Source organism: Callorhinus ursinus, unplaced genomic scaffold (assembly GCF_003265705.2).
Source record: "Callorhinus ursinus isolate GAN/ISIS: 27379988/994484 unplaced genomic scaffold, GSC_fseal_2.0 scaffold24, whole genome shotgun sequence".
NCBI classification, from domain to species: Eukaryota; Metazoa; Chordata; class Mammalia; order Carnivora; family Otariidae; genus Callorhinus; species Callorhinus ursinus.
In genome coordinates this window covers 8,085,019-8,097,259 of record NW_027397086.1, presented here as the reverse complement: position 1 = coordinate 8,097,259, position 12,241 = coordinate 8,085,019, and the positions used below count along the sequence as shown (strand labels likewise).

General features: G+C 36.0%; 1 protein-coding gene across 3 annotated transcripts in view; it reads right to left on the bottom strand.

Moving 5' to 3' along the window:
- Window positions 1-12,241, bottom strand: part of STRBP (spermatid perinuclear RNA binding protein) — a 131,456-nt gene that overhangs the window by 54,284 nt on the left and 64,931 nt on the right. For all 3 annotated transcript variants that reach the window (XM_073905773.1, XM_025888534.2, XM_025888535.2), the window contains exons 2-3: window positions 5,131-5,299; window positions 1,645-1,865 (exon numbers count right to left, since the gene is read on the bottom strand). In XM_073905773.1, the coding sequence (XP_073761874.1) occupies window positions 1,645-1,865; window positions 5,131-5,133 (224 nt within the window). In that variant the 5' untranslated portion in view covers window positions 5,134-5,299. The remainder of the gene's footprint in view (window positions 1-1,644; window positions 1,866-5,130; window positions 5,300-12,241) is intronic.

Sequence of the window (12,241 nt, the reverse complement as noted above, 5' to 3'; positions counted from 1 at the left end):
ACTTAGCATACATCAGGAGATCAACTCATGTCCATTACTGGAAGACAGCTCTGTTCTTAGAAGATGTGCCTGCCTCTGTTTTATACAAAATAAGGACCCAAACATTCTGCCCTCCTTGAGCTCCGACACATGGGAGGAATTAAGACAAGTCCTCAACCTGGGACAAAGACAGTCTAGAGCACCCACACACAGAGCTATATTTACAAGTCCAAATGGAAGGGTGGAACACATTATCTTTTAAAAACCTTTAAAATACAGTGACCTGATCGAGTTAAGCAAAAGTCTGCTGGAGCACTTTTCAAAAGTCTGCACAGCCTTAAAAACAAACAACAGAAATTAAGAAGGCCTGAATTCCAAAGATAAATGAAACTCCACTTAAAAATGGTAAATTTTATGTTATGCATATTTTATCAAAATTTTTTAAAAAGTTTTTGAAGGGGCATAAACACATTCCAAAGTACAATTTAAATATGGACTGCACAACTATTTAACTTGCACAGGGACTGGGATACACAGAGCCAGATTAGTGGATACTACTAATTAACATAAACCTCAAAATTTGACAGTATCTATTTTAAAGCCATCATATGCAAGAAAAATTGAATTACTGCCAAGAGTCTCCAAGCTGACAAGGCTGGGACTATATACAATGTAGACATCACCTGTAAACAGTTAACAAATTCAAGGAATTATGCTCTTAAGCTGAAAACTGATCCTGATTATCTTGCATCTAAAGATGAAAATGTTACACTATCTTTCAGTTAAGAAATTCAATTTATCAAAAGTTCCCCACTATTCTTTATCTATTTATCACATTTAGAATTGAAAGTTGGAAAAAAAATTCTATAACCTCTATCTTTAATTTGTAAGTTGTAGCCAAAGCAATGCTCTTAATCCTATAAATATAGTACAATCAAATGAGCTTCTTCTTTCAAAGTAAATCACACTTATTCCAATTATAGTGACATTGCTCAAAACAGTAAGCTTAGTAGGGCATACAGAGTTTCATGATCTAACTCCAGTTATCATGAAGCTTCATCTCACTCATCTCTTATTATTGTTACAGCACTGAGAATACTCTGCTACAACTGCTGAAGGGTCTGGCTCCCATTAGTCCTTCATTCATTCCACAAATATCCAATGAGCATTTACTACATGCCAGCCACTGTGTTGAATCCTGGGAATCAACAAGGTAGATATGGTCAAAAATACATTTAGAACACATTTTCCTGCACTCTTTCTTCTCCACCAGGATTTTTAAATACCTAAAAAAAAAAATGACATTTTATGATTTCCCCAGAGACCAAAAACACTATTTATTTCTGAATTTAGAAGGCTGAACCAACACATGAAAAAGGTGACATTTCATAATCTCCAAAAATAACAATTTTAAAGGGCTTGGTGCACTCTCAAAAGGCATCCTGAACAAGTCCATCTTCTTTTCCTGGTCTCATTGGTATTCCTTTCTTGCCTTCCTTTCAAATGTAACTCAGAAAAATTCCACAAACATTTACTTCCCCGTTTACAGTCAAATAAATGAGAAAACCTAAAGAACACCCTATACCAAATGAACCCCAATGGGATAGGACTCTGAGATTTTCTGAGCACTGCAATAAAGCACCACAAAGGTCAGGCCACACTTACTTGGAATAGGTGTCTATGGCCTCATCCTTCTTCACTTCTGTCTCGCCCTCTGTTTTTGTGCCTTTATTTGTTTCATCGAGCCAATCTGAGACATGTTTAAGAGCACATTCAACAGTAGACACCATATTCTGAACAGCTTCAAGTTCCTCTGGAGATGGATAGATTGTTGAATGTTTCACCATAACATGGCGATCATCATTGGCAAAAGATCTAATAGATCTCTGTCAGAAGACAGAAAACAATTACTTCAATACAAGTAATGTTACCTGAAAAGTATGATACACAAATATATTAAAAAAAGAAACAAATATATTTGTCAAGTCATAGCATTAACTGTCAAACTACTGTGAAATAATTAATGTTGAGACAATAAAAAAAAAATACACACAATAGAAAGTAAAACCTCATTCTACTGAACTCCACAATAGAAAATTAGAGATCTTTCATTCATGTTTTGGTAAGATTCATACAGGTCACTCTAGATATCATGTACATGCTACCTTTTAGCTGAATCTAGTATTTTGAATACCACTTCAAAAAAGATCATCTGTATCACACACCATCTACGAGAAACAGATACTTCCTAGCTTTGACAAAGTATCTAGGAATGCATGACAGTGACTCATGATACCCAGTCACTCCTGTCCAAACTATTGAAGACTTTTGCACCTTGAAATATTGAGATTTCATAATACAGTAATAATATAAAATACAAAGGTATGTGTCAACACTATAGAGAAACTATGGATCACATCAGAACTCTATTTACTATTTGGCATTCAAACTCTTGGAGCAAGACCTTAATTTTTTAGATTAGCAGGAAACATTCCAAACTCCAAAATGGGGAAAATACATACTACAAAAGAATCAACTTCCCAAAGTAAATTACAAATGTATTACATTCTCAATCAAAATCCCCTCAAGACAGCTTTACTTAATACTCAACAAAAATCATTTTAAAGCTCATTTGGAGAAAAAAAAAAATCAATGAAAGTATCAAGAAATATTCTACAAAGATGGATGAGTGGTACCGTTACACTGAAACAAAATATCAAAAATTTAAAAAGCAATAATTAAAATGACACGCTGGCCCAGAAATCAGTGGAGCAGATTAGAGCCTAGAAATAGTGAATTTCATGAAAATTTAATAGAGTAGATCCTTCACACTCATGAGTCACACTTCCAAAAACTTTTGAATATTTCCAAATTTACAAATACCATGAAGACACTTGTACCAGTACATTGCAAAATGAATGGGGATAAGTTGGTGAGTTTCCATAAAGCTCAAGTATTCCATTTAAAGGGTGGCTACAGTGTCTTTACTTATATGAACTTATATGTTAGTAGATGGTAAATATTTTGTTCTGAAGTCTACCACAAACTAAAATATTCTCAATTCCTTATCAGTCCTATCTCTTTTTTTGTTTTTTGTTTGAATATTAATGTTTAAAAATCATACTAATTTGGACACTAGTAAATTAATACTACAGTATTACTGTCCCCTATAAAATGAAGCAAACTATAACTAAAAACATAAGTAAACCTTTGGAACCTTCAATTATAAGGACTAAAATCAATCACAAAGCTTTCCTTTTTTCTAGATAAAAGCCATTTCTGTTAAGATTTCTTCCTTGCTCACAGTCCACAACCAGTTTTCTAACTGGAGTCTTCTGCCACAAAGAAAACAATTTTTAATCACTTCTTGAGATTTACTCACATATCCCAAAATAAGTAACAAGAAAACAAAAAAGCCATGTAACAAATTGGAGATGGCCAGGTTGTTCTAGAGATAAATTATTAAATTATTTGACTTGCTCTTTAGAGAAGAAGAAATTTACTAATTTTTTAGTTCTGGATGGTGGAGGAAAAAATGTTAACTTGGGATCTTCTCTGTCATTTAGTTTTATGGTGAGTTACTAAGTTACTTAGCTAAATTACTCAGTCCTGCACACTGGCCTTATCTTAACAAAATGACATATTGCTACATACCATAAACCTTTGGTGTTAAATAACAGACTGCCAATGTTAAATTCAAGAATAATAAATCCAAGACTCTACTGTTTGTGATAGGACAAGCATCATGAAACAATGATGAAAGGAAGAATAAGCAGTATTACAAAAAAAAAAAAAAAAAGGAAAAAAAAATTGGGGAGGGCAATTTTATTTACCCCAACAAGATCCAAAAGGATTCATTTAAAGATTTAAAAAATTAAAATTAGAAATAAATATGCAGAAACAGAAAGTTAATCATTCAACTCTAAGATCTAAGAAGGCAATAAGAGAAATTGGAAAACACCTACCAACCAATTAAATTATGTAGACACAAAATTATGTAAACACCAGAAAATCTAAACTAAATTTAAAATGAATAAACTAGGAAAGGAATTTTTATCAACTATGACAAATAATATTAAAAAGCATTTAAATTGTAAGAAAATCAAGACTATAATAAATAAATTGAAGAGGCACATAATTCATATTCAAGGAAACACAAGTCAGAGTGTCCTTCCTTACACTTCACCTAAAACTAAATGACAGAGAAAATCCCAAGTTAACTAACATTTTTCCCCACCATCCAGAACTAAAATATTTGGAGAATTTCTTCTCTAAAAGCAAGTCAAGTAAGTTATAATCCCTAGAACAAATTTTTTTAAAAATCAACTAACACTTAAAGAAATACCATCAGACTTGCTAAACAACATATTTCAAACATACTGATGATTAATATTTTTGTGCTTTTTCTCCCACTTATAACATCTTTTTTAAGCCTTTTCTCACTTATACTTAGGGAAAAAATTCACACAACATCCTCCAGAACCAAAATACTAGAAGAAAAAAAATCAACACATTTTACCAACTGAAACACTAGGCACCAGATATTATGATCTCATATAACATCTCATCCAATTTGAGTATGAACTTTCCACAAAAAAAGCAAGATTTTTACTTGAGGTTGGATTCAGTGCCCCCAATACAGTCAACACTTGACCGTGTTATTTTGAAAGCATATGGAAAAAGGTAACTTTTTGAGTTCAATACTCAAACATTTCATAAACTTCTACACCATTCGCATCACTCATTAAAGGATTAGTTCAAGATTTTTAATTTCCACTGGAAAAAAACTGAACGTCAGGTAGAAGACTAGAGAAAAATTACATAATTTCAAGTTCAAGGTCACCTAAGCCATCCTTATATCAGTTTGCTAATGCCAGTTTTATTAGAAAATATTATTTATGAGCCTTCTCTTCTTTGTATTTAATAATTTATGGCCTGAGGGCTCATGGGGCTCCATCTTGTGGTTTAAAGGGCTCATAATAAATCTGAACTCATTGGCTTTGCTTAAATAGGAGAGTACCATATTTATCTGATACACTAGGGCCAAAAATTAACACCACTGTCTTTCACTTGCCTTCACTATTAACATTTCCAATTTTAAACTACTGCAGTCTTTTATAACTAAATTAAGAAAACACAAATATTACCCACCATGGTTTTCTATAGTGTTTTAGCTTCTTTTTCCAATCCTTTCCCCACTTTCTTGTCGTCTTCACTAGACACTGTTTTGTGTGACAGTACCTCCTCATAAGCCTGAGTCCCCTGACAACTCAGAGTCAATATGGCAAAGATGTTTGAAGACTTATTCTCTAGAATACACCTGCAAGAGAAAAAGAAAAACTTTTCAAAAATGATTATTTACAATTAGTTTCATATCTGAGTATGGAGCCCATCAACATGTTATTGACTAAAAAGAAATAATCTTGGGGCGCCTGGGTGGCTCAGTTGTTAAGCGTCAGCCTTGAGCTCAGGTCACGATCTCAGGGTCCTGGGATCGAGCCCCGCATCGGGCTCCCTGCTCAGTAGGAAGCCTGATTCTCCCTCTCCCACTCCACCCCACCCCCGCTTGTGTTCCCTCTCTGTCTCTCTGTCAAATAAATTTAAAAAATTAAAAAAGATATAAAAAGAAGTAATCTTTATAGAGGAAAATTACCTCATTTCAAACAAAAAGTCAGTGTATCTTTTGAGGGCCTGGGGCCAAGAGCCTAAATAATATAGCCAAAAAAGGAACACTCCTGGTAGTCACAATGTGGCAGCTGGTTGACTTGCACTCAATGAGATAAATAGAGACATTCAGTAAAGAAGTACTACCTGAAAAAGTAATACTACTATCTGTGGCAACAACACTGCAATTAACCCTAAGATTTTCAATTAGAAATTGGCATTAGCCAGACCTATCCAAAAAGTAGATAATACACCTGAAAATACACCACCGCTGATTGAGACCATAAAGCTTTTCCATTTGATATTGCCAGTATATGTTGCCACAATGTTTCTTCTTTAATCATTTTTAGGCCTAAAATTCAGAAGGCTGATTTGGTTCTGTTCGCCTAACTCCCAAGAGACCCTGCCTCCTGACTTCAACCTATATGTGCTGTTATGACAAACTCCTGAATATTCACTAGATCCTGACTTCATTACCCATGGATGACTCTCACCAAAATCCCACTGTGTATTTCTGCCCAGAGGCCTAATCACTATTCTATTACCCCTTTGCTCCATCTTTATGAGATTTCATTCAAGGTAGGGTAAAAGTAAACTCTTCTGAGCACTGATGAAATCCTTATAAAATTATAAGCCAAGATGTTTAAAAAGAAAAAAACTAGAGAGCAACCATCAAATAAGAATACATGCTTAGCTGTGCGGATATCAGAAGTTATTTACATACCACAGAATATGTAAACTCACAAAAAAATAGCTTCCTCTTCATCTCAGTATCTTTCATTTAAATTTCCTTTAAATAAAGAATCCTCCTATACTTTTGTCTGTAAGTCTCCTAATACTATCAGTTGCTCTCTTAAAGAAAAAAATCCTTGGGGCGCCTGGGTGGCACAGTCAGTTGAGCATCTGACTCTTGGTTTCCACCAAGGTCATGATCTCAGGGTTGTGAGATCAAGAGCCCCACATCGGGCTCTGTGCTCAGTGCAGAGTCTGCTTAAGACTCTCTCTCCCTCTCCCTGAGCCCCTCCCCCCTCCCCACTCCCATGCTCTCTCTAATAAATAAATCTAAAAAAATTTTTTTAAATCCTTTTTGAGTTTCTGAAACCAGAAAAGTTACATTTAATGCTCCCCAATACTGCACATGAAGAAACAGACCCACAAATGATACTCAGCTGCGACCTACATGCAAAACTATTCATATCCTGTCACCAACTTCCCTGACTCTACAAAATCCACCTGAAATAAGCTAGTGAAACTTGATTTTTTTTTAAAAAAATCATGTAATTGAACCAACCAATCAGACTTACTTTGTTACACATATCACCCAATGGTAGGGTGGGAACACACACATGCTGCAATTCATAGGGTCTTTTCATACAACAAAATTAAGAAACAATCCAAAACATGATCCCATGGTTTAAGACACATGTCAAAGATCCTCTTGTATAAAGATCGTACTACACAAAGAAGTTTTCAGCAATTCCCATTCCCAAACCCACTTCACCATTCTAGGGGATTCAGCCACTCAGTGTTTAGCTGTGAATACAGCAGCCAAAAAAAGACTGCTATGTGTTCATTTGAGAACTGACAGCAAAGGTCATGTGCTTCACTCTGTAAAAAGGTAAAGCCAAAAATTCAACCATATTAAGAAAGTAATTTGAAAGCAGGGAAGAGGGGCACCTGGCTAGCTCAGTCAGTTAACTGTCTGCCTTCAGCTCAGGTCATGATCCCAGGGTCCTGGGATCCAGCCCCGCATCAGGCTCCCTGCTTTGGTGGGGAGTCGGCTTCTTCCTCTCTGCCCCCGCCCCGCCTTGTGCTCTCTCTCCCTATCTCTGTCTCCCTCAAATAGAATAAATAAAATATTTAAAAGAAAAGAAGAAGCAAGAAAGCAGGGAAGAAGCTAAGAAAAAGCTGATGTAGCAGAGAAATTGTGGATCACCAATACCAAAATACAGCATTCTTGAGTCATTCAGCACAGAGAATAACCATTCTATGCATAAACCAAGCAGCTCTGGGAACTTCACAGTATTATAGTATCATGCAATAATCCATGATAAAAGCAGTGTATCTCAAAATCACATTGTTGGTGCTATAAAAGCAACTTAGAAATCATCTGGCCCAATTCCAACCACGCTTCAGTTTACAAATGAACTAAAGAGATACTAAAGTCACACAACTAATCCAGGGACTTGGGCCTCTTGATCTAGAACCTAAGTCACAGCCCAATGCTTTTTCCCGACTATATCAACCTCATTGAGAAAAAACATTTTTTTTTAAATTATATTTGGTAGACTACAAGCAGATAGGGAGAAACCGTGACAAATTTTTCAAGAGTTTCTCTTTAAAAAACAAACAAAAAAAACATTAACAGTGGATAAAATTCTGACCTTGAAATAAAAAACCTCAACATTGCCATTTAATAGCTATGTGACTTTAGAAAGTTGTAAGACTCAGAAAACCATTTAATTTCTTTGGTTCTCAGGTTCTTTTATCTATGAAATGAGGAAATATTCCACTACTAATTAATAGCTAACATTTATGTAACTCATATTCTATACCAGGCACTGTTCTAAAAGCTTTTCATACATTTACTCATTTAATGCTCACAATTTCAATTACTATCTCCATTCAACACATAAGGAAACTAGAGCATAAAAAGAGGTAATATAACCTAGTTAAAAACACAAGGCAAAAGCAGACAGTAAAGCCAAGATTCAAACCTAGACAATCTCTTTCAATGATATTTTTGCTCTAAAGGCACTTACATTAGGGGATAAATTTGAGCAATTTCAAAAAACAAGTCTTTGTGAATTACAAAGGCTATATAGCATACAGGTTTTAGAGCCAAACAGGCCTAGATTCAAGCACCAGCCTTGCCACTTCACTTCTCTGGGTCAGAGCTTTTTCAACTGTGCAATGGAGTAAATAGTATCTACTTCAAACTAAATGAAAAATACCTAAAAGTTTCTGCCAGAAAGTATACACTCAATAAATGGCTTCAGAAGGGGAAAAAAACCCTCAAATATCAAACAAAATGTGTTTATACGTCAGATATGTATACCATTAAAAAGCAGAGCCTAAAAAATATTAGGTGTATTCTACTTATTAATAAATAAGAGTAGCTTTATGCAACAGGTAGAATGTAGGTATATATGTGAATGTGTATCACTTTTTCAGTCAAGCACTGCTTTTTCAATTAATAGATTTTCTTAAACAGTTTTATGTTTATAGAAAAAACTGAGTGGAAAGTAGAGAAAATCCCATATACCCCTTCTCCCTACCACACAGTTTCCCCTACTATTTACATCTTACATCAGTGTGGTACATTGTTACAACTGATGAAGAACCAATGTTTATACAATATTATTAACTAAAGTCCATAGTTACATTAGGGTTCTCTCTGTGTTGTACATTCTATGAGTTTTGACAAATATATAATGACATGCATCCACCATTACAGAATCATGCAGGACAGTTTCACTGCCCTAAAAATCCCACGCTCTACCTATTCAACCCTCCCTCTTCCAAATGTCATATAGTTAAATTCATACAGTAAAAGGTCTTTTCAGATTGGCCTTTTTCATTTAGCAATATGCATTTAAGATTCCTCCCTGACAATTCTTTTTATAGCTGAATAGTATTCCAATGTCTGGACTCACCACAGTTTATTCATTCATCTAATCTAAGACATCTTGGTTGCTTCCTAGTTTTAGCAATTATGAATAAAGCTGCTATAAATATTCATGTGCAGATTTTTGTGTGGATATAGGTTTTCAACCTATTTGGGTAAATACCAAGAGGCATGATAATGGGATCATATGGTAAGACAATGTTTAATTTAGCTTTGTAAGAAACTCCCAGGGACACCTGGGTGGCTCAGTCAGTTGGGCATCTGCCTTTGGCTCAGGTCGTGGTCTTAAGGGTCCTGGGATTGGGCCCCAAGTCAGGATCCCTGCTCAGTGGGGAGTCTGCTTCTCCCTCTCTGCCCCTTCCCCCCACTCATGCTCACTCCTTTCTCTCTCTCTAATAAATAAAATCTGAAAGGAAAGAAGGAAGAAGAGAGAGAGAAAGAAAAGTGAAGGAAGGAAGGGAGGCAGGGAGGGAAGGAGAGAAGGAGGGAAGGAGGGAAGGAGGGAAGGAGGGAAGGAGGGAAGGAAGGAAGGCAGGAAGGCAGGAAGGCAGGAAGGCAGGAAGGCAGGAAGGCAGGAAGGAAGGAAGGAAGGAAGGAAGGAAGGAAGGAAGGAAGGAAGGAAACTAACTTCCAGACTCCTTCATCAGCATGGCTGTACCATTTTACATTCCCACCAGCAATAAATGAGAGTCCCTGTTGTTCCGCATCCTCATCAGTATTTGGTGTTGTCAAGATTTTGGACTTGAGCCATTCTAATAGGTGTGTAGTAGTATCTCACTTTTGCTTAATTTGGAATTCCCTGATGACATATGATGTTGTGTATCTTTTCACATGCTTATTTGCCATCTGTACATCATCTTTGGTGAGGTGTCCGTTCAGATCTTCTACCCATTTTTTAATGGGGTTGTCTGTTTTCTTGATGTTTAGTTTTTGTTTTTTTTTTTAAAGATTTTATTTATTTATTCATGAGAGACAGAGAGAGACAGAGAGAGAGAGGCAGAGGGAGAAGCAGGTTCCCAAGGAGCAGGGAGCCTGATGCGGGACTCGATCCCAGGACCCTGGGATCATGACCCGAGCCGAAGGCAGACGCTCAACCATCTGAGCCAGCTCTTATATATTCTGGATAGCAATCCTTTGTCAGATACGTGTTTTGCAAAGATTTTCTCCCTGTGACTTGTCTTTCCATCCTCTTCCATGTCTTTCATTGAGCAGAAGTTTTTAATTGTATGAATTCCAGCTCATCAACTTTCTATTTCATGGGTTATCCTCTTGGTGATGTTATCTTTTTTTTTTTTTAACTAACCTTTAAAGGTGAAAGACTTTATATGTCAGGCTACCCAGCCCACAAAGCTAGGTTTTTATATGTAAGAATATTAGACCCTTGTCCTACAAGCAAACCTCAAAACTGAAGAATGACTATGCTCCCTGTCTTTGTAACATAAAACTTAGTCAAATATTTAAGCATTTTCTGAAAAGCAATTGAGAAAATACTAAATATTAAGGTAAATAATTATTACACTATACTTACCTTCTTAAGAAATTCCAAGTAATGACATAGAAATCCAGGAAATTACTTATTACTCTAAAATAGTAGCTGAATAGAAAACTTCTTGTTTTTTGTTAATACTAATACATGAAACCTCTCCAAAGAAGCTATGTATAAATAAAATATCTGGGTTCTACTTCCCCATTATGAAACAATCACATGTCCACTATATTAAAGATGGGCAAGATCGCAAACAATGAATCATGGGACACTACATCAAAACTAATGATGTAATGTATGGTGATTAACATCATAAAAAAAAAGATGGGCAAGATAAAATTCGAAAAAGACCTCACTGATACTCCAAGAATATCACTTTAAGATAAATTATATGAGATTTACGAGCAAATACATACTAATTAATTGTCTATTGTGTACCTGGTGCTATGCTTGGTAGTACAGGGAATACAAGAGGGGATGAATCAACTCAGACACACAAAGAGCAAATACTCCTCCCCCAAATCCCTTCAAATAAACTTTCTGTACATGGTGTCACTGAGTTTGTGTATGATATTCACAAAAGGACACTGATTTTCAGTATATTCCTCTGGAAATTTCCTTTCATTTTCTACATTAAAAAGGCACATAGGGGAAGGCTAAACTGAAAAACCTATAAATCACATACACCTAACTTCAAAAATCTAGCTATTCATCTCTACCCCAAACACCCAGAATGATGGAAAAGCTCAATCCCACCATATCATTTGAAGCCTTGTGATACTGGGATCAGGTCAAAAGGTCCTTCATCAATTAACAGTTAAGCAAGAGTGGTATACCCATGGCTACAATCCTAACATAGAACAGGCTGTAGGAGCCAGCTAAGTTGAACCAGAACACTTTTTGAATACTTACTGATTGTCCCTGAGCAAGATGGAAAAGATGTTAGCAAGTAACCAATTGAAGGAAATGGTAATAGGAAAATATACTTCCTCATTGAAATAAACGGACACCGGTCCTTCCCAATCCTTGACAGAATAGTTATGTGACAGAACTATACCACCCCATTAGATGGCCCATCTGGTGAAAGAATCAGTAATTCAACTCATCTCAGCAAGTCTTTGTTGAGCACCTATAATATGCCAGCCACTATTCTAGGCACTTAGGATCCATTAGTGAACAAGACAGACAAAAATCCCTGCCTTTGTTGTTTAAGAGCAGAGAGGGAAAAACAACAAAGCCATAAATGCAAAAATAAGTAAATTAAACAGTATGTTAGAAGGTGTGAAGTGGAGGGAAAAGAAAGAGAAGAGGGTCAAAGTGCAAGTAAGGCAGTATCCAGAGGGGAATGCAATTTTACACAGATGGACAGCCCTTACTGAGAAGGTGACACCCAAGCAAAGAACTGATGAGGTAAGGGAGTTAGCCACGCAGATATTTGTGGAATGAGCATTCCTGGCAGGGGAAGGAAGAATGTGCTTGGTGAG